The sequence below is a fragment of the Phyllobates terribilis genome, unplaced genomic scaffold, assembly GCF_046119375.1.
Source record: "Phyllobates terribilis strain yellow unplaced genomic scaffold, ASM4611937v1 Scaffold_4__5_contigs__length_816908805, whole genome shotgun sequence".
Classification (NCBI taxonomy): Eukaryota; Metazoa; Chordata; class Amphibia; order Anura; family Dendrobatidae; genus Phyllobates; species Phyllobates terribilis.
Window position 1 is genome coordinate 376,872,810 of NW_027362764.1, and position 24,203 is coordinate 376,897,012.

Sequence of the window (24,203 nt, forward strand, 5' to 3'; positions counted from 1 at the left end):
CCCCAAACACACCTCCAGGCTGTGTAAGGGCTATTTGACCAAGAACGAGAGTGATGGGGTGCTACGCCAGATGACCTGGCCTCCAAGTCACCAGACCAGAACCCAATCGAGATGGTTTGGAGTGAGCTGGACCGCAGAGTGAAGGCAAAAGGGCCAACAAGTGCTAAGCATCTCTGGGAACTCCTTCAAGATTGTTGGAAGACCATTTCAGGTGGCTACCTCTTGAAGCTCATCAAGAGAATGCCAAGAGTGTGCAAAGCAGTCATCACAGCAAAAGGTGGCTACTTTGAAGAACCTAGAATATAAGACATATTTTCAGTTGTTTCACCTTTTTTTGTCAAGTATATAATTCCACATGTGTTAATTCATAGTTTTGATGCCTTCAGTGTGAATGTACAATTTTCATAGTCATGAAAATATAGAAAAATCTTTAAATGAGAAGGTGTGTCCAAACTTTTGGTCTGTACTGTAAGTCTATGGGAAACTTGAGCATTTTTCTGGCGGACCCCCCCCCGGCGGTCTGCAGAAGGTCAAAAATTGCCCAAATCGATGGGAACAGTGCTCAATTAAACGTCAGGCAGGCAGAATATATAGACAGACAGGCAGGCAAGGTATATAGGAGGGTGCATGAAAAACATAGCAAGGCACTTGGAACACACTAGTGCCCTCCGATTTTCATGCACCCTTCTCTTTAAAAAAGCCGTCCGGCAATTCAGCCGCGGCATACACCGGTACCAGACAATTTAGAACAGAAAGAATAGAGCATCACACATAGATTAGATAGATAGAAACATGTCAGTCACATATATAATAAGTATAGTGACAGTGTTGGTTACTGTACTTGTCATTTAGTGTTAAAATAAAGGATTTATTAAAAAAAAACAATATTGTTTTCATGCACCCATCTCTTTAAAAAAGCCGGCCGGCAATTCATCATCCTGACCTGACAATTTAGAACAGAAAGAATAGAGAATCACACATAGATTAGATAGATATCAGCCCCCTGCTGTCTGCCTAGCCTTTGCTAGCTATTAAAACAGGGGGGACCCCACGTCATTATTTTGGGGGGTCCCCCATTTTAATAGCTAGTAAGCGCTAGGTATTCAGCTGGGGGCTGATATTAGTAGCCTGGAAAGCTCAGTGGGTATTACCCCCTTCCCAGGCTTCAAACATCTGCCCCAGCCATCTGCTTAACCTCCGCTAGAGACTAAACCCCACGCCAATTTTTTTTTTAATAAATCCTTTATTTTAACACTAAATGACAAGTACAGTAATCAACACTGTCACTATACTTATTATATATGTGACTGACATGTTTCTATTTATCTAATCTATGTGTGATGCTCTATTCTTTCTGTTCTAAATTGTCGGGTACCGGTGTTTGCCGCTGATGAATTGCCGGCTTTTCATGTTTCACTGCGAGCACTGTTCTCACTGTAATTCCACAACCACCATGGCTGTGACATGACAGTGAGTGGCATACAATCCCTGCATGATTGGTGCTCTAAATAGCTCCAGACATGCAGGACGGGGAACTGAGCTCCCGCCCGAGCATCTCGAAAGTAATCGGAGAGCTCCGAGCATCTTGAGTACTGAGATGCTCGGGCGAGCAGTGGTGAGCATACTCGCTCATCACTAGTGATAACTTGTTTTAACTGGAAATATCCTTTAACATTTAATTAGTGCAGCAAGTGAAAAGTGTAACATTTAAAATATGGAAAAATAGCAGATAGTTCTGGTCAGTTTCCTTTTTCTTCTGTCATTGTTCTGAAATGTACACTATATTTGCATATGCAGCACAAAGCACATAGCTCAGGAAATTGTTGTGGATGGGGACCAGGGAATTGTGAATTTAGAGTGTTATATACATATTTTCCAGCCAAATAGAGGCTTTTGAATTATGAAATTCAAATCATATTCAAATCAAATTTTAGAGGAAAATCTAGCGAAGCCAGTGAATACGAATCTCTATTAAATAGATTTTAAGGGGTTGGTTACAGTCTTGTAGACCTCAGAGAGTCGTGTAGGTCTGTTTACGACAGTTGGAATCTTTGGCCTACTTTTGTTTTGATTCAAATTTTTGGGAAAAAATTCAGTTTGTAAAAAATCACTCCTCTCTAGGTGATGTACTTAGCTGAGCTCCTGCTGAAATTTTGGAGATCAGTGACAACACCAATTCCAGCAGTTTAAATCTCCTCATTGCCGCTGTCAAAAGCAACGCAAGCATATAGGTGGCTACGTAGAGGAAAGGAGCTCCCTCTGTCAGCTCATCTCCCTCCCTGTGAATATATTCCAAATAAGCCAATGCAATTTCCTTACAAGTTGGGAACCTAACAAGCCTCCCTTTGCTGTCATCTTCATCCTCCTATAAAACCCAAAGGCAGTGTCTAATAAAAGCCTATCTGCTTTTTGATTAATACACTCAATACAGAAACATATTATATTAGAAACCAAGATTATTGAAGTTCAAGTCCCCAAGTGTGGATAATATAATGTAAAAAAAATCAAACAATGCAAATGGCAAATAATTGGCATTGATATATTTGTACTAACTCCATCTTTAAAACTGTCCAATTTGTTAATTGAATAGTTAACGTCATTAAAAAAAAATTGCATAATTTCCATTTTTTATTCTGCTTTTCATTATTTCTGTACATTGACAGCAAGCTGCTAATCAGTGATGGGGGCAGGGTAATATAGAACAGGACTACATGGCATGAGACAATTATTCCTCTAATGACAATCTGCTGTTGATAAAACATTGATTTTATTGAAACAGCAAAACAGCTGGATAAGTGCACATCACTGGAATCAGGCTATCTGCAACTATATCATACTGCTATCAGATTACATAGTGAAAATCTGCTAACATTCCATTGGGATAAGGGATGTTCCGGGACTAAAACATGTATTTCAGCATACCATGTGTCAGGAACATATCAATGTCAGGGACATATTAACAGAATATTAGCTCCTTCTCCCATGCCCTCTCCTGTAGTGTTTGTCCAGTGATGATAATTATACATTGTCTTACTGCAAATTATCACCCACAGCCAAAAGTCCTTACACAAACATGCCAGCCATGAAGTGCCTCAATCTAAAATGCAAATGTATTTTCTCCTAACACACATGTGAGATAGATTGACACCTTCTCCCAGGCCAGAGTTTGGAGGAAAGAGGAAATGGTTTGTTAAGTTCAAAAACCCTCACAAACAATTCCCGGCCACCAGCCACAGCCAGGTCGACTCCGATATAAAATATGAAATATTGTGAGTTCCATAGGTCCGACAGTAACGGGACCCATATGTTTAGTGACCAAATCAACCTAGGAATGTATATGTAGTTTTCCAGGGCTGTAAGCAAAATCAGGGAGCTGTGGCACAAAAACACCAGAATAACAGACTGCAGCTATGCGATATGTGGTCTCTAACCGAAGATAAAATCATAACGGAAAACATGTTATCACTTTTGGGCTTCTGGGATCAACACGTGATGAGTTATCCCAAAAAACAGGTTTTTAATACAAATCTGAAGGGTGGAGCCCAGCCCATGTGATGTCATCACAGGGAGGGGTCTCTCTTCAGCATAAAATAGTTTGTTGAGGCTGAAGCCGTGTTCTTTTCCTGGGAGTATATGATGTCTATCATAGCGGAGGACCTTGTTCGATAACAGTAAATGGAGTGTCTCCCCTCCACCTATACTGAGTCGTCACAGTGAACTTTATAGTGTAAGTTTCACCTTTTTTATCCTGTTTTTGTTTGTGTAACTGCTTATGTATTTTAATTTCTCCTTTGTAACATCCTTGTATATATTTTTCCTAAACACTGCCTCCCTTTTGGATTAAATATAAAATTTAATAGTTCTGTTTCTTTTGTTCTATAATTGTTCCCTTCCCCGAAGCCATATATGCTACCAAAACGCAGGTTTCCGGCCAGGCCTGTATTATATTTCAAACTCGGCCGGTGGTGGCAGCGAATATTAATAATAATTGGGCTATCGTGCTCACTTGTCCCTTGCCGATATCCACGTAGGGAGTAGTCTGGATCTCATGCTCTCGACGCCGGACGAAATACGGACAGCGTGACGGCAAAGGCGAGATATTGCGTGATCTCCTCGGTGTCGTCTCCCCTGTGTGTTGGAATTCTTGATACCATGGTATTGATGAAACGTCTTTGAGAATTAGAGACAGTGAGCCCGGATATATGTGCTAGGTCACCACAGTGTTGATTAGAGAGGCATCTTGGAGGTCTATTCAACGTATAACTTCTTTGCAAACCATGTGTCTCGGTAACTTCTGCCTCTCCTTTTATAATAGCAATCATTGTCCAGTTTTAAACTAGATACATGAATAAATACAAGTTGTCCTCAAAACATTAAGAGCTACAAGATTAAACGTTCATTCAGTGAAGCTTTTACTGAAGAATAAGGAAAAATATTCTTGAAATTGACCTGTCTAGCTTTGGAACAGCTATAGGAACCAGAATGCATTTCACTAATGTTCTTAGGAGAATATCCATTTATTGCATTAAATGTGATGACTCAGTGGAGGAAAATTAATAATAGCATAGTTAATGGAAGCTCTGGCTACATTCCCAACAGTTACCTAAAATTACAGAGACGATTGCTTGCTATTGATTTAATATATTGATTAAGTAGTTAGAATTCAGGAAACCTTGGTCAGCATGTGAACATGCAACACAGAATTCAAACATGGTATCAAGAACAACATGAGCTGAATTTGTTTCCTCAATTATTCTATTTGCAAGAGAAAAGAATAATTTTCCATTTAGTTGGATGCTGTTCTGTTTAGCTTGGAGATAATTGGAAACAGACTACAGATATGTTTTGCAGGCACTCAATTATCTTGATCTTTTTCTGAAGTCGTTCTCAAGATACCACGGCTTTCAGGATCCACAACCTTTTTTTTACCTTCTTCCCTTTGTCAATTGCACCTTTGCCGGGTAACTTATGCCAGTGACTCCAGTCATTATCTTGTACTTTTATCTCTGCTATTTGACATGATCATGGCTTTCAATGTGGGTGGAATTTTGCTAAAGGATCATTCAGAAAGATAGAATTTTGTCTTTTGGGTGATGGATTTGGATGTGGTTTTTTTTACAGCACATGACAATATTCCATGATAATGTAATGACAAGTGTCATATACAGAACTAGGTAGAATAATTGCTGATATTTGCATTTGTTTATATATTTACCATAGTACCAAAAGGACTAGTCCTTTCATTTACATGTCTGTTGGGGGTACTTATAGTCAGAGACAGAACTCCACTCTTGTTCTGTCTACAGTTCAGGTCTCCACAAATGGCTATACTAACTAGAAAGTGTTAGCCTATTAGGACACAGCCAATTTTCAATTTTTTTTGGTTTCTTTTTTTCCTTCTCGTCTTCCAAAATCTATAAACTATTGTTTATTTTTTACCCATTAACAAGTTGCAATTTTTATTTACTTATCCATTCAGTTTGCAAAATATTGTATAGAAAAACATGAAAAATTACAGGTAAGGTGAATTGGTGAAAGAACACAATTCCTCTAGGTTTTTTTTGTGGTGGGGGGACTTAATGCCATTCATTGTATGGTAAAAATTACCTGACAATAGAATACTCCAGGGCAATATGGTTATGGTGGAACGATACTTGTTTCGTTTTTTTATTATTTTAGTGGCCTAAAAAGTTCATGGTAGAAGGTCTGCCTTGTTCCCTAATGATAATCCGCATGTGCTGTGCACATGCTGCGGAAATTTCCACTGCGGATTATCATTGCGGAAAAATCCGCAGCACTACCAATTATTTTGCGGAAGCGCGGTGCTTTCGCCGCCGTTGACTTGCATTGGAACACATGGAATCCGCATCACTGCATCTGTAAATGCAGAATCCATGCTTTTCAATGTGCGGATGGTACCCGGGTTTGGAGAAGAGGAGACTCTCCTCCGGACCCGGGTACCATAGAACCTGTAAAAAAAGAATAAAATAAAAAATAAATATTATATTTACCTTCTGATGGCCCCCGGTGTCTTTATCCGATGCATCCTGGCTTGCCGGCAGCTTGTGATGGTCTGAAAAGGACCTGCCATGACGTCATTTAGTCATGTGACGGGTCACGCGACCGCTGACGTCGGCAGGCCATCAGAAGGTAATTATATATTTATTTTTTACCATTCTTTTACGGTTACACTATATAAATCCATGCCGGTTGCATGCATTTATATAGTGTGACCAAGTTGTCAAGCACTTTCCAAGTGATGCTAAAATCGCTTGGAAAGCGCTTGTCAACCCGCATGCGGAAATGCATGTGAAGAACGCTTCACATCAGTTAGTCCCTGGCAGGAAAAACACATGTACAATCCGCATGTACAATTCGCATGTACAATCCACATGCGTTTTTTCTGCCAGGGAGATGCAGAAACGCTCAAAAAAAATCCGGAGAATTTCTGCATCGTGAGCACATAGCCTTACATTAATTGTGTGACTCAATATTAAGCACACTTAGCCATCTATACACAGCAGGAGGCCGCACGTAGCCATCTATACACAGCAGGAGGCCGCACGTAGCCATCTATACACAGCAGGAGGCGGCACGTAGCCACCTATACACAGCAGGAGGCGGCACGTAGCCATCTATACACAGCAGGAGGCGGCATGTAGCCATCTATACGCAGCAGGAGGCTACACGTAGCCATCTATACACAGCGGGAGGCCGCACGGCGCCATCTATACACAGCAGGAGGCCGCACAATGCCCCACCCCCCCAGAGACAGCAGGAGGCCGCACGGCGCCATCTATACTGAGCAGGAGGCCACACGGCGCCCCCCCCCCAGAGACGGCAGGAGGCCGCACGGCGCCATCTATACTCAGCAGGAGGCTGCATGGCGCCATCTATACTCAGCAGGAGGCCGCACACAGTCACGCACGCACACAAACATATACAGACATATACATACACGCATAAACACATTTGAAACACAAAAATACATATAAACAGACATCACACAATGATATCTGCCTGCATACACACACAGACACACACACACACTCACCATCCTCCGGCTTGGCTCCAGTCTTCCTGCTCTTTTCTGGTGCAGCACTGCAGGCCGGGACAGGGAAGTTAACTGCTGCAGAGCTGGCCCGGCCGAAGAAGAAGCAGCGGCCGTGCGCCGCTGCTGGGGTAGCGGTCCGGGGCCCCCCCGCCACTGTCTGCCGGTATGTGCCGCGGCGCCGCAAATATAATGAGGACAATCTGGCCATAGACGTCCCGGGCCCCCTGGAGGTTCAGGGCCCTGGGCTGTAGCCCAGATCGTCCTCATTATAATCCGCCTATGGTTACAAATCTGTCAGAAGCTCATCAATGGATTTGATTGTTAACTCGTTCTTCAGTCTGCTATGTTGTTTGCTACACAGAGACTATAGAAGCCACAGAGGCCAAGATGTTTTATGATACTAATTGCAGAAATCTTTTTTTTTTTTTTGCTAAAAATACACACATATGAGGGGTTTTGCTGGGCACCAAAAAAAGTAAAAAACAATCTTGTTGTCCTTGTAATAGGTCCCCAAATCCCCCATTACCATCAGTTTCCTTTTTTTACCTCCCCTTCAGCCAGCCTTGTGGTCTGTTATTGTCTACATTCTGAACTTCCTACCAACACTTCATGTGCCACTAGACGAGTGTTTCCCAAACTCCAGTCCTCACGGCTCCCCACACATCATATTTTCATGATTTTCTTAGTATTACACAGGTGATGGAATTATTATTAAAGAGAATCTGTCAGGTCATTTTTGTGTAATAACCTAATAGTATCCTGAAATAGGGCTTTGGCAGCACTTTCAGGATATGTAACTTTTATTTCTTTACGTGGCACCGTTGTCTTGATGCAAGCTTTGGAAAATTTACTGTCTCGCGCCGGCAAGTCAAGCACATGTAAATTGCAAATGAATATTTACTCCCTTCCCCGCCCATAATCCCGCCCACCCCTCTGCACTGGGTCACTGATTCAGTCAGATCGCCATATACCCGATGATCACACCGCAACCCTCGTACTTCCCATCTGCTCTATTGATTTAAGGGTGACATCTGCATAGAAATACTTGGTGTCATGCTCAGGTTAGGAGAGTAGATGGCCAGTCTGAGGATTGCAATGTGACCCTCGGGCGAGTAGCCAGCAGTCTGAGTTCACCCACTCAGCGACGCCGGCCGGGAGGAGTGGGCAGGATTATGGGAGGGGAAGGGGTGAATATTCATTTTGCATTTACATATGCTTGACTTGCCGGAGCACATGCAAATGTGAAATAAATATTCACCCCTTCCCCTGACCATAATCCTGTGTGTGTATATCCTGTATTATGTGTATGCTTTTATTCAATATCTCACTGAATGGGATCCTTGGTAACTCAGCAGTCTGACAAGATTAAACTCTTCACTTAATTAATTGAAATCAGCTTTCCTAAAGTTCCAGGTTTTTGTATTTCCCCATTGAAATGTTTTATTGAATGTTACATTGAAACTTACCATATTATGGTTGCTGTTTCCCAAATGCTCCCGGACCTGTAGATCTGAAATTGTATCTGGTCTACTTGATAGAACCAGATCCAGCAGTTTACCTCCCCTCGTTGGTTCATCTACCAGCTGAGAGAGGTAATTGTCCTGAACTGTGGATAAGAACTTTCAGCTTTTAGCACAACCAGAAAATTCAATGTCCCATTGAATGTCTGGATAGGTAAAATTCCCCATAATAAAGAGCTGATTATTTGCTGCCTTTTCCATTTGTTGCAGCATTTCAACCTCTACCTGTTCAGCTATGTTAGGAGGCTTAAGGAATATTCACACTGCGTCTTTTCTAACATTCTTTGCTTGGAAACCGCCAGAAAAAGTGCTGACAAAATGTTAATAGGAATAAACCTGTTCATTTCTATGTAAAAATGACTTGCAGTATATATCTTCATGCTTTTGAGATAATTATAAATATGCATTTAAAAGAGGTAATGTACATTCTTGTGGCGTTTTCCACTAGGAAGTCGTAAAATACTTTACAAGTCAATGGGATTTCTAAAAAGATGCCCAAACACTATCCAGGCTAAAAAAAAAACTTCAAGTTTACAGAAACCCTGTAGCATCTTCTGACTGAAAAGTGATGTTTTTGATCACTGGAAAAAGATGCAGTGTGAACATACCCTTATAGCAAACTCCAGTAAGTAATTTACCAATATTATCAGCACCATGGATCTTTACCTATAGCATTTCACTGCTTGACAGCTTGCATCAATGTTGTCATGTCACAGGTCTAAGTTTGATTTCACAGAAATACAAACACCTCCACCATTTTTATATTTCATATCCTTTCTGAACATAGTGTAACCCTCCACATTTGACACCCAGTCATGGCTCTCACCCAGCCTGTCTGTTATGCCCACCACATCATAATCTATGAGTGAAATTAAAGTCTCCAATTAATGCATTTTATTTGCAGGACATCTTGGCATTTGCCTTTGAAATCATTAATACTTTATGTTTCCTAGGTCCGTGTTTATTCCTAGTCACCTCCCTACTTTCTTTGCTAGTCCCAACCCCCTTTATATTCTCATAACTCCTGCTGTAGCCAAGTCTCTGCCCTATCGATCTCCTTTTTTGTATAATCACTCTCCCAGATCCTAGTTTAAAAGCTCTTCCGTCCATCTTTAAACCCCTGCACAGCTCCATCCTCACCATTTAGGTGCAGCGCATCCCCACTGTAGAGCTTGTAGCTAACAGAAAAGTCAACTCAGTTCTCCATGAACCTAAATTCTTCTTTCCTTTTTCAATTTGTAAAGCACTTATATAATTCCCTAACCTCTTGCTGGTTTTCGAGTGAAGCTTGTGGCATTGGTACTATCTCTGAAAACACTATCTTGAATGTCTTGAGTTTAAAGGGGGTTCCAGTTCCAAAAAATCCCTGTCGCTATGCAACAATTTGCTTTAAAAATGAAACAGACTGTGCTTTACTCACCTTACCCTGGTCAAAATATTTGTTTCCACCACTGCTCTCGATGTCTGTTATTGACTACAGCACTAACTACACGTTGACAGCACTGCCGCACTAATGTCATGTTGACAGTGCTGCAGCTAATCAGTGAGCTTAGCGGGTCTGAGTGGCTCATGCCATCAACTCTGGCAGAGCCGTTGAGCTCAGTTAGTGGCTCCCTCTTACCTGGGGAGTATTAGAAAAGCGCAGTTTGTTTCTTTAAATCAAACTGAAGCCGGGGAAGATGAGTCTTCTGCTTTAAAGTGGAAGACAGCACGTTTCTGCTGCAGACGGTCACTGTGCTCAGTGGCTCTGCCAAAGTAGATGGCATGAGCAATCTGAGCCCAGTGATTGGATGCCATGGTCCAGTTTTCTATAGTCGTTATCTGCTATAGCCTGTCAACAAAATACCAGGGTAATGATCACAGCGCTTGACCTGAAGAGTATTTTATTTGAACCTAGTAAAATTAGATGGGAAGGGAAGTTATTCCCAAAAAACCCTTATACATCTTTTTTACCATTTCCATTGCTTTTTGGCTTTGGTTTTTGAGCAGTAGTCTTGGGCTAATGGAAGTTTATTGTCCCAGAATCATTTAAATACTTTGAAAAATAAATGCAATATCTTTATAAAATAATAAAAAGCTAATACATAGTAATATCAATACTACTAGACAAAGAAAAAAGAGAATCAATTAGGAAAAGTTTTGGCTGGACCATCTTGAAATTTTACTGTTATACAAGACTCTTTTAGCCCTTCAGTCATCTTAGAAATGTGGGATTCTTGCAAGAAGATATGAATGGATAGGCAGTAGGTTATTTTAAATCTGTGGACACGAGAATATCCCTTTTGATGAATGTGTCACTCTGCTGGCTTTAAATAATCTCTTTGAAGCAGTCACAGTAAGAATTTGGTCAAAATTCACTGAAAAAAAAGAAAGAAAAAATAATGGTCTCAAAATACTGTAAGGTTAGAATGCCTGAAAGGGTCATAAACTAAGCTTGTTATTTTCATGTGTCTCCTTCTTTTTTGATAAATATACTTATGTATTTTGTTATAGCTACAATATTAATGCACACAAGGCGAATGCAGGTGGCAATTATTTTCATTTTGGTATAAGTTAAAAATCAGTATGACTATTCTAAAATTAATAGAGATTCAAAGTTTGCAAGCAAGTCCTAAAAACTTCCAACAGCTAGAGGTGTTCTGATATATGGTGAAATTTAGTGTTTGATGTATTGTAATTTGGGTGTTCACTTCTTTTTACTTAAAATACTTTATTTGTTGTATTATACTATGGCACAATGCCCCCAAAGACTGTACTTCAGAAAGTGTCATCTCTAACACCCCAAGACTTTGTAACTAGCAAGCAAAGAAATAAGGGTCAAGGGCACCATGATTTATGACTTTAGTAAATCAGAATAGCAGCTAAGAATATTGCTGTATAAAGCCAATAGTTTGTCTTAATTAGTTAGAGTAGTTAATAGGTTATGATGGGGTCTTTGCTATACAAGTTTTTTACTTTACTTCCCACGACACCGCCCTTTGATGATATTACCGCCAACTGTTGATATTCAGAATTAATAGCACTGATAGAAGCTGTGGCAAAGGTGACAGCAGCGCGGGCACACTTCTTCTATTACCGTTATCTTGCTGCTTGTTTCTCTGAAACAGGATGTCATTGGTGTGCAGTGCACATCCAAATCAATTTGGGGTGGATGTGCAGTACCCAATTTTGGCCTCTATGCTGTTGAGGGAGTTGTGCTGTGCCGCTCTGAAACTCAGCACATCCCGCCGCCACCGGGAACAGTTGATCATCAGGGGTGTCGGGTGTTGCACTCCCACTGATCAGACATGGATGAGCTAAGGATTGTCCATCAATATGAAAACCCAGACAACCCCTTTAAGTAAAGGGCAGAAGCTCTCAGCTCAGCTTTGTGCCTATTCGGCTGTAATTAGATGTAATTGTTAGCAAACATTAAAACTTCCACAAAATTTATCAATAAGGAGCCTAGAAACATCATTTTTATATTATAGTTCCATTTATGTTTTTAAAGAAGCATTATCGCAAATATAATGTATCTTTTTCTCTATTAGTAATGGGTAATTGGGTAAATAATTGTGTTGTCAAAATTGTCACCAATCTTCTCTTTCAAGAACGTCTGTTCTGCTCTGTTTCTTTGCTTGTTCCACGACACCTGCTCTCTGAGTATCTTAGTCATGTAGCATCTTGAGTGTGGACCAGAAGTCGGCTTCTTTTTGCATTGCTCATTCTGAGATCAAATTGAGATTTTTATAGGAATGCTTCGAGAGTTCGACTTCTGTTCTCTACGGAAGGTGCCATATGACTCACGCACTCCGAGTGCAGATCACGTTCTACAACCAAAGGAAAGAAACTGATAAATCAGTAAAAAAAGCAATTGGTAAGATTTCTAATTACACAACTGTTTAAGAGATGTCTGTTACAAACTGAAACAAAGATTAAAAAATATGTATAAAGTAGTATTTATGATTTATGTTAATAGATGTATCATTAGTCTATTTGGAAACATGTTTAAAATCTTTTCAATACTAAGTATGTTGTATTAATTAAGAAAGACATCGGCATGCAAAACAAACAATTAAAATTTGACAACCTGAACATTTCCTGACAAGTGAATAAATCTTATGTAAGGACAGTGAGAAGCTTGGATTCTGGACTTGTCTAATGTAATTTTCATTATTCTCTGAAAAATGAATATGATATTCCATAATTACATCTAATACTTAATAGGGATTTTCATTTTGTGATTATTTTGTTTTAATTAGACATTTATGCTCTTTTGAACACATCACATGTAGCAGCCACTTCATCAGGCACTTTGTTTTGACAGGCAAAGGTATTAACAATCTAATGGTAATAGTGCTCATTTATCAGAGTATTTCATTAAGAAATCAGCTAACAGATTTTTGATGAATGTGTTTTAGAACATAACATTTCTGTACAAAGAGTTTGATTACTGCCTAGATTGATTCAGTGCCTGTAAAGGTTTGTACACTGACATAATGATATTCGTGTTTGTGCACAACATTATAATATGGATATAAATAAAGAGATATCATAAAGGATTGAATTTATATGGAAGGTTTCTGTCTATTCTGAAAAGATGGCATAGCTTAAAAACAAACATCAAATTCCCTGAATCCCACACAGAAAACAAAAACCTGGACGTGCTTTTATTGTGATTGCCATACCTTTCGTTTAGATTCACGGTTCTGATTTCATAACTAGATGAGAAGCGTCACTCTGTGATATTGCTCTGCGGAATGTGATGGTAAATTTTGGCAGCTGTTGTGGTAGACAAGGCGAGGCATTGGCAATTCTTTGCTATGTCACTTCCCATTTGTTTTACTTTATGACAATCTTGTTAAATACATCTTCATCTTGACAAGTCTTAGAAAATAGGTTTCAAACTTCAATATGTTCATGTCCCTCAAACAAATGAATTACGCATGGCCTAGTATTGTGTTCATGATGCTTTGATAACACTGATATCCTTTCTGAATACTGAGTGAGAGGATGGAATTTGTCTGGAAGTCATGACAATAAATGTTGTCTGCCTGTTGCTTCTACCAGTTTTGTGGGAGAGGTTGTCCTCATTTTTGAGGACGCATGAAAAGATTGTAAACTAAAAGAATACATTCTCTTACAGTGTGACCATGTGAAGTGTGCACGCTTTTTAATATAAACCCTAAATAATAATAAAGTGGAGTTCAGAAAAGCACAAAGAGGAAGAGATGGAATCGAGAAATGATCCATGATGCATATTCCTACAAGGTTCTCAGGATGAGAACTTGTTAGGATTGGTGATAAATCTTTAATTGCTGGGGATCCGATAGTTGAAACTATTGCATTCCCAAAATATGTTAGGTGGGAAAGCCCAAAGTGGTCCTGAAGTAAGGTCGGGATCACGAAATCCATCAGAAATCAGTTGCAATTTTGGCATTCTGATTTTGCTGTAGGTGTTAATGAGTTATATCTTGACCCCTGTAGTGGGTTAAGCAACCAAGGTGAGAGATTTTTTTTGTATTTTTGTACAGTGAAAATTGGACTATATATGAATGCTGATTTTGAAATTCCTGTTACAGTTTTGTTTTCTACTGGAGGAAATCCAGATGCGTTAAATTGTTCTCCAGTTAACATCTATAAATTCTACCAACTGCAGTGAGAAAAACGCTTTAAACCTCTACTAAACAAAGTTATAAGTATAAGTGATATTGAACATTTTTTGTAAAAATAGAAATTACATAAAAGATATCAAACAAAAAATTAAATATCTAGCTATGAAAGACTAAGACTTGTATTCCCTCTAGGTTGCATAATTAAAGAAGATTTAATAATCAATTATTAATCATGGCTACATAGTTCAGTACAGATTTCTTTGCTCTGAATTCTTAAGTGAATCCGAGCTTTATAGGAACATTTAGCGTTGACTATACAGTCAACATCACAGACTTGAAACCTGAAAATTAAGGGAATGATCGAAATTAGGAAATACTTGCTTAAGCATATTTCTCTCTAATTTAATGTTTCTTTTCCAAAAGAGACAGATGAGAAGAAAGATTCAAGTTCAGCTTATTTTATGTGATTAAATAAATATATTACTTATCATTTCTAGCTTTGGTGTAAAGTAGTTTCATTGCGCAAACAGACTTAAGAAAGAGTCCTGAACCTCTTAGCTTGTACTATGATGGACTTTGTAATTGTTAACAAAAAGATGTTTGTTATATAATGCCTGATGTAATTTCATACCTTCAGTAACATAATTCCATGCTTCACAAATGTAAATGCAATGTTCAGAGTGACTAACATAACAGAAATATATACTATACAAAAATCTATATATTGAATTTCAAAATATTTGTTCATCTCTATACAGTACAGTTCATATAGTACTGTGCAAAAGTTTTAGGCAGGTGTGGAAAATGCTGCAAAGTAAGAATGCTTTAAAAAAATAAACGTGTTAATAGTTTATTTTGATCAGTTAACAAAATGCAAATGTGCTTTTCTAAGTCAAATCAGTACTTGGTGTCACCACCCTTTGCCTTTAAAACAGCATCAATCCTTCTAAGTACACTTGCCCAAAACAATAATTTTATAGGATTATAACTAGATGTATGAGTAACCAATTAAACAGGCGATGATGCTCATTGGTTGAAACACAGTCATTACAACCTTCATTAACCAATTCAAAGCATTCAATTTCACCACTCATTTATGGCCATTAATACTGGGCAAGAAATACATCACCAATAAATATGATAATAGCAGGGGCAGACATACCATTCAGGTACACAAGGGCCCGAGAGGTAAGGGGGCCGAATTTCACCTCTATTTGTGTCCGCTCCTGGATAACAGTATTTACCAGGCTATTTATATTCCACTTGTTGGTATTTGGATAACAGTATTACTTTATTACATACAAGCACAATGATCTATCACCCAACTATAATATGAAAGAAAACAAATTACTATACAAAACGAGGAGGATGGGAGCGTTGTAAAATAATTCATATAATCAATATAATTGATATGGATTAGTTTGTTAAACTAATTAGTGTGTAACCAGGAAAAAACCTCAACAACCAATATGATTTCCTGTGCTATTGATACTTATGCTACCAAAATATCACTCTCATAATACGATTCAGTGGCTGTTGATATAGCAATAAATTAGGGTTTTACTTGATGCTGTAGTTTGGAAATGACTCTTCAAAAATCCACCACAGCTGAAACACCTCAACGTGTGTTTTGCATTCTTCCTCTGAAGGTGCAAGCTGAATGATTTAGGTGGATTAAATAGATCCAAGGAGAATTATCTAATGACACATGCATGCGGGAACAGCTGATCGCACCATACTGTCACTTTCACATGATATTCCCCTGTGCTGACTTCTGCCCTGCCTCTGACAACTTTTGGATCACGTGGTGTGTGTTGAGTTGCAGCACACATGCATACCTGCGATCCCACTGCTGGCCAAGACTATCTCCATTTTCAAGGCAATTTATGACATGGCTATGGAATACCAACACAGCCTCCTAAAAATATCCACTTTAAGTTCACTTGCACATGTCTGAATGCGTGTAAGATCTGTTTGGCTGGACTGCACCTAAATAAATTGGACAGTTGAGAGGTATGCCCATTTCTCAGTAGTCAGAACAATGTACCACTCAATTGGTCTAACGAAAATCCTACAAAATATGTCTTCCTTTTATAGTGAATGTAACAATCTATCATATAATCAGGGATGTGTCCTTCTGTCCGAAGCCTCTATAGACTGCGCAAGCGCACATCACCTGTGAAGTTTGGCTGCAGACAGAAGAACACATCCAGCCATTACAGGTGACAGGGAGGAGGACGAGGATGGAGGAGTGTGGTGCCAGAGATCACGGTATGCGCAGGCGCTGACCGCATACCACTATCTCCAGCGCCATTATGACATATTTTGATCTCCGGCGAGGCTGGAGGAGGAGTGCAGCGCCGGAGTTAGCGCCTGCGAATAGCGTGATCTCCGGCGCCATTTTTGTTGAAGCCAGATTTGCACACAGTGTCCTCAACAAAATGGTGCCGGATAGTGTGGTATGTGCACGCGATTATTCCAGCGCCATTAAATAATGCAGATGACGCACTGCAGGAGAGCGGGGAAAAGGTGAGTAGGAGTGGTTTTTTTTGCATTGATGGAACAACAGTAGCTCAGGCAGGATGGGGGAGCATATACCAGGATGGGGGACCAGGATGGGAGACCATATACCAGGATGGAAACCAGATTGGGGGAGTATATACAATGATAGGAGACCAGAATGGGAGAGCATATACCAGGATGGGGGACCATATACCAGGATTGGGGAGCATATGCCAGGGTTGGGGGAGCATATACCAGGATGGGGTAGCATATACCGGGTTGAAAGACCAGGACCAATAGAAATGCTCGCCACCCAGTGTAGAACGGGTTCAATAGCTAGTTCACTATAATGAGGCAGATGAAATAATTTTGAACTTTGTCTGGCCTCTTGTGTGGAAATGCCTTACCTTTTTAGGTGTGCTAGCTTAAAGGCCTTGGTTCAAAATGCTTTTGTGCATCCCTAAAATGTTGACCACCACTGGAAAAGAAGGTTAAGACAAAACCCTTAACGTAAGTGCTCAGTGAAGAGCACAACATTAATGTGTATTTCTCCTTATTCCAGTTTTTGGGAGGAAGATTTATATACATTTTTCTTGTTTTGTTTTGTTACTTTTTGTTTTTGTTACTTTTGCACACTAAACAATTTTTTGCAAAAAATAATTTTTCTTTACTTTGAATTAATTTTTGAGCTATTCAATACAGCATCCAGAGGGTTAAACAGCTGTGGCAGGAACTTGACTGTGAGTTTAGCTGAGCTCCTGCACAGTCACAATGACATACCTGTACATAATGTTGTGGGACCTGCATCCCGACTGTGAAATGTGTGTATATATGACGTTATAAGTTAGTTTTTTTTTCTTCTTTTTACAATTATGGATAGTATTAAGGGTGCAATAAAATATGTATATTACTTTGCATTTAAATGTATTTGTTTATTTTTCATCTGCAGGTTGAAAAGCTGGCCAGTCTGTACAATATCCACTTTCGTGCAGGTTGTTTCTGTAATGCTGGGGCCTGCCAGAAGCTTATAGGAATTAGCAGTGATGAAGTAAAACGCAATTTAAAGGTTAGACAAATAATATATTGTATTGAAATTAAAAGCTATAAATATATTTACCTGTTAATCCCCCTCCATATCACTGTCAGTTGCAGAGGTCGTATGTCCATAGGACCAGAATTGGATATACAAATACAATTAATTCTGGGCATACAGACATATGACGGCTGGAGCAAATCATTAGCCATAGGAATGATTGTCCACGCTGGAAGAAACAGCTGCCATCATGGAAGGGCATAGGCAGTGGGACAGAAGGGGTTGGGAGTACTAGACAACCCCTATTTGCAATTATATATAAATAATTGTTATTTAGCTTGGAAAAACTTTATTGTACCTCCATTTTCTTTCCAAAGGCTGGACATATATGTGGAGATGAAATGGATGTAATTGATGGACGACCTACTGGCTCTGTGAGGATATCATTTGGATTTATGTCTACATTTGATGATGCAAAAACATTTTTAAAGTTTATTGTAGACACTTTCATAAAAAAGTCATCCCAAGACACCCCACAAATGCTGGACTATGAAAAGTTCTCACAGACCAGTGCCTCACAGTTGGAAAGCAATGTAGAGGGAAGCATGAATGGCAATAGAAAGATCCTAAGCAACACAATGGACACCCAGAGCCACGTATTTTCTAATCTATCTACAGTAGAACGTACTTGTATATGCAAAGAAAGAGAAAAAATGACTACAAATAACAAGGCAATCACGCTCAGTCATATCTACCTCTATCCCATCAAGTCATGTGCCGCATTTCAGGTAAGACACTAAATCTAAAACTCTGCACTAAAACTCTGACATATGAAAATGCGTTTTTGACGTGCCCCCTGAGCCGTGGGGTACTCGGTGCCGGGCCGGTCGTTGCTAGGGGAGATGTCACAGTGGCGGTGACCCAGTCCGTGACCCAGGGCGGTCAATAAAAGGGGATATTTACAGGGGATCTATAGTTTTTATATACAGTTCGTGATGCCACCTGTGGTATGCGGCTAAAGGGAGCCGCCGCTGCGGAGCAGTCCTCTGGAGCTGTTGTTAATGCAGCAGAGTTGGTTTAGCTCTCCACAGGTAGAGCTTAGCTCCAGGGCAGTGTAGACGTTGCTGTTATGGTGTAGTGCAGAGGATGGCGCAGTTAATAATCAGTCCACAACTTAATGGCGGTCTCCTCTTATCTTTACTTGCGGTGGTTAGGCAGACCGGGGCACGAGTACTAGCTGGTAGTAGAGTTCCGGGCGACCTGGAAGCAAGTTGGGGGATTCACCTAGCCAGGTGGAGTTGTAGGCCTTCCCTTTTGCGCTAAATCTTTGGCCCTGCTGCTTGTAGCTATGCTGCGGCCCTCGTCCCTGAGTAAAACGTCTTTGTGCTCACCCGTATGGCAGGCGCTCGGGCCTTCCTGGAGTGTCGCTCCCACATGGCGGTGCTGGGCCCTATCGTGCTGCTGAGCCTCCAGGCGTCTGATGGGGCCAGGAGACCTGCAGTCTCCTGCCCTCCGGTTTCTGCTGCTGGGCCTTCAGTGCCCCACAACCTCGGACTTCGGTGTCCGGTTCTTCTGCGCTTCCTCTGGGGTGAACTGCCGTGCAGCTCCACTCCCTAGGTCCTTCCTCGTCGATGTCCTGACTTCAACTCCTCTCTGCTCTCCTCGCAGTAACTAACCCCGCCTCCAGATCCAGTTGCTAAGGGGAGGAGCTCCCCTTGCTGGTCTGGAGCCAGGAAAGAGTTGCATGCTAGCAAAACCTGATCAGGGGTCCCCTCCTTGCTTCCAGGCATGGCATCACCCCCTTGTGAGGGAGGCAATGCCACTGTGGCAACTGGACTCCTGGGGTGCCACATTCCCCCCTAGTTAACTTCAGTACTCCCGGACTGAGGATACCTTTTAAAACTAACAATAACAATAACAATTCACATTACAAACAGTTTACAAAATCTCAAAAAGCAAAAACTACAAAAACCCAAGCAAAAACGTACAGCAGTCACTGCGGCGCTTAGTCTTTACACCACAATCCGGGTAACTGAAATTTGGCTGGTGGGAACCGCATCAACCCACTTTGTTTATCGTCCCTGGGCGTGGCTTCAGGGCACTCTTTCGGTGGGCCTGGTCTGCAGCCACGCCTGCGGTTTATTTTCTAGGCTAATTAGTAACTATATCCAACATTGTCCTGACCACACCTATATCTGTGGTCCAATTGTCCATAAATTTAACAAATATATATATATATATAGCATTATTTAACGATTACAGCTATTTATAACATACTCTTTAGTTCTCTTACACTTTAGTTCTTCCAGCAGGCAGGGAGCTGACCTTTAGTACTCCGGGTCGATCTACACAGTATATTTGTTGTCACTGACCTACCCTGGTCCCTATTGTCTACCCCTGATGTGGTGGGTTCAGTGTGAACTACACTACGGGTAGTCTGAGGTAACACCGGTAGGCTGGGTAATCTCCTACGAATTCTTTGACTCACCCTGGGTACGACAGGTTCACTGCTAGCAGAGGGTAGATTCTCTTGATCTGCTGCTGATGAAGCATCTGTCTCTGTGGCTGACTGGTCTTCCAGATGTTCTGGAGCCTCTGCAGCTTCTGGTGAGGCCGCTTGGAGGAAGGTCAGGACCGGTACCACAATTGCTCTGTTCACCTGCGTCCAAGACCGGGGAAATGCTCCAAGGACTGTCTGGACCGTTTCTTCCACCTCTTCTGTGGGCTGAGGGCTGTCTTGATCTTCTTCTTTGTGTTTCAATTGTTCAGGACATATGTTCAAGTAGTCTCTTGAGACTGCCACTGAAGTTTCCCCTCCATCTTTACTGATGAGGCACACTTTGGTGTTATCGTAATTCGAGGGTAGGACGATGTATGGCTCAACCTCCCACTGGTCATCTAATTTATGGACTCGTCTCTTCGTCTTGAGTACCTGTTCTCCAGGTGATAAGGGAACTGCAGGTGCGTGCTGATTGTAAGTTTTCTCCTGCTTCTGTCTCGCCTGGGACAAACTTCTCTCCACACATTCTTGCACCTTGCTCTATTGTTGCTGACACTCTGTATCCCAATCTGCATCTTGTGATGTCGTCTTTGGTGTTAAAACTCCCATGTCTAAGTCAATGGGTAGCTTACCAGGTCTTGCTCTTATCAGGTAAGCGGGTGTACAGTTGGTGGAGTTCACCGGGATGTGGTTATATAGGTCCACCAAATCTGATAACTTCTCTGGCCACAGGCTACTTTCTTCAAGGGGCAATGTCTTCAACAGGTCTATTACCACCTGGTTCATCTTCTCACACAACCCGTTGGTCTGGGGATGATACGGCGTCGTCCTTATTTTCTTGCAGCTGTACAAGTTACAGAATTCCTGGAACACCTCTGCTTCAAAGGCTGGACCTTGGTCGGTAAGCACCCATTCAGGGTAACCGTGCGAGCGACAAAAGTGTTGTTGAAATGCTTTGGCTGCCGTCTGAGCCGTCTGATCTTTCACTGGCACTACTACAAGAAATCGGGAGTAGTGGTCTACTATGGTGAGAGCGTAGACATAGCCTGACCGGCTTGGGGCTAGCTTCACGTGGTCCAAGGCTACCAGTTCAAGTGGTTGTTTGGTGATTAAGGGCTGCAGGGGAGCCCTCTGGCTGTCACGGTCTTTCCGTCTCAGGTTGCATGGACCACATTCTCGACACCATCTCTCGATTGCTTTCCTCATGCCAACCCAGTAGAATTGCTCACGTAGCAGGACTTCCAACTTCTTCCACCTGAAGTGTCCTGCTCCATCGTGGTACGCTTCTAAGACCATTGGCGCATCCCGCCTCGGGACTACCACCTGCCAGACCAATTTGTGTGTCCGGGAGTTGATATTTCTTCGACACAGCTTTCCCTTGTAAATGAACAGTTTGCCCTTCTCCTTTCACAACTGTTGGGTCTCCTGTGGAGCATCTGGATCAGGGTGCGAGTCAGCTTGTGTCAGCAACTCCTTTACCAGGCGGACAGCCGGGTCACTATCCTGTATCTCTGCCCATCCATGATGGGGCAATGGGTTGAACGTGGCCTCTCTGCTGGCAGAGCGCTTGTCTCAGTGGGAGCACTGGGTCACCCTGTGACAATGGAAAGCGGGTAGCTCTATCTCCTCCAGCTCTTCCGGGTCTTCTCCCCCATCTGGCAAGTTGGGCATCCTGGACAGCGCATCAGCATTAGTGTTTTTATGCCCCGCCCGATACTTGATGGTAAACTCGTAGTTAGACAGTCGAGCCATCCATCATTGCTCTAGGGCACCAAGCTTCGCAGTCTCCAGGTGCGTCAGCGGGTTGTTGTCTGTGAAGACTGTAAATCTGGAGGAGGCGAGGTAGTGTTCTTCTGCGCTACCTCTGGGGTGAACTGCCGTGCAGCTCCACTCCCCAGGTCTTTCCTCCTCGACGTTCTTGTGAGGGAGGCAATGCCACTGTGGCAACCGGACTCCTGGGGTGCCACAATTTCATTACAGTCGGCATAGCTTCAACATTAACGCAGGGCTTTTTCAGACTTCTGTTATACACGTACATGTTGGTGGTTTGTGCCATCCGAGTGCTGTCTGTGATTAACATTACAAAGTATAGGAGAAGCTTTATAATTTATTATCCATCTGTGAAAACCACGTACAGCACACGGACGGCGTCAGTGTACAATCCGAGTGCTGTCTTTGATTAACATTACAAAGTATAGGAGAAGCTTTATCATTTATTATCCATCTGTGAAAACCACGTTCAGCACACGGACGGCGTCAGTGCACAATCCGAGTGCTGTCTGTGATTAACATTACAAAGTATAGGAGAAGCTTTATCATTTATTATCCATCTGTGAAAACCATGTACAGCACACGGACGGCGTCAGTGCACAATCCGAGTGCTGTCTGTGATTAACATTACAAAGTATAGGAGAAGCTTTATCATTTATTATCCATCTGTGAAAACCACGTTCAGCACACGGACGGCGTCAGTGCACAATCCGAGTGCTGTCTGTGATTAACATTACAAAGTATAGGAGAAGCTTTATCATTTATTATCCATCTGTGAAAACCACGTTCAGCACACGGACGGCGTCAGTGCACAATCCGAGTGCTGTCTGTGATTAACATTACAAAGTATTGGAGAAGCTTTATCATTTATTATCCATCTGTGAAAACCACGTTCAGCACACGGACGGCGTCAGTGCACAATCCGAGTGCTGTCTGTGATTAACATTACAAAGTATAGGAGAAGCTTTATCATTTATTATCCATCTGTGAAAACCACGTACAGCACACGGACGGCGTCAGTGCACAATCCGAGTGCTGTCTGTGATTAACATTACAAAGTATAGGAGAAGCTTTATCATTTATTATCCATCTGTGAAAACCACGTACAGCACACGGACGGCCTCAGTGCACAATCCGAGTGCTGTCTGTGATTAACATTACAAAGTATAGGAGAAGCTTTATCATTTATTATTCATCTGTGAAAACCACGTACAGCACACGGACGGCGTCAGTGCACAATCCGAGTGCTGTCTGTGGATAACATTACAAAGTATAGGAGAAGCTTTATCATTTATTATCCATCTGTGAAAACTACGTACAGCACACAGACGGCGTCAGTGTACAATCCGAGTGCTGTCTGTGAGTAACATTACAAAGTATAGGAAAAGCTTTATCATTTATTATCCATCTGTGAAAACCACGTACAGCATACGGACGGCGTCAGTGTACTATCCGAGTGCTGTCTGTGATTAACATTATGTAACATACCTGGTGGCGGGCTTGCATAGTGCACCATCTCTCACTATGCAAGATCGCAAACTTGATCTTCAGTCCAGTCTGCTAGCCTGGCTTCTATTCATGCTGTCTGTTTGTCTCTGTTCTGACTGCTTAGGGCGGTGGCTCGGTTACTTCCTGTTTCTTGTAGCTGCTGTGGGCACACCCCTAATGCGTCCTCAGCCTATTTCTGTCTGTCACTGGATATTTAAACCAGCTTCACCTGGAAGCTGATGCCTGAGCAACGCTATCATTCAGTGTGCTCCTTGACTCTGAATGTGCCAGGTCCTGTTCTGTTCTTGTCTATTTCCGCCACTCTCGGGACTGTATTCCCAGACTGGCTCCTGTATCTCTTTCAGTAGCAGTTCCTGTCTGAACTATACCCTAGCCTGTTCGGCTTGCCTTCTAGGGGCCGCATACCTAGATCTGTTATCTGTGTTTTCTTGCCTCTCTGTCCGCCTTCCTGGAGGCTGTATTTCCAGGCCAGTCTGAACACGCTCCTAGCCTGTTCGTCCCGCCTTCTAGGGGCCGCATACCTAGATCTGTTATCTGTGTTTTCTTGCCTGTCTGTCCGCCTTCCTGGAGGCTGTATTTCCAGGCCAGTCTGAACACGCTCCTAGCCTGTTCATTCCGCCTTTTCTGGGGGCCGCATACCCAGACTCTCTCCTGTATCTCGCTGCAGTGTCAGTTCCTCTCTGAACACTCAGTTCCTGTCTGAACACTCTCCTAGCCTGTT

At 41.8% G+C, this 24,203-nt stretch overlaps 1 protein-coding gene across 1 annotated transcript in view; it reads left to right on the forward strand.

Annotated features, from left to right (window-relative positions):
* MOCOS (molybdenum cofactor sulfurase) overlaps nucleotides 1–24,203 on the forward strand; it is a 363,606-nt gene that overhangs the window by 240,599 nt on the left and 98,804 nt on the right. Inside the window, exons 7-8 of the mRNA XM_073678475.1 lie at nucleotides 17,620–17,736; nucleotides 18,081–18,491. Of these exons, the coding sequence (XP_073534576.1) occupies nucleotides 17,620–17,736; nucleotides 18,081–18,491 (528 nt within the window). The remainder of the gene's footprint in view (nucleotides 1–17,619; nucleotides 17,737–18,080; nucleotides 18,492–24,203) is intronic.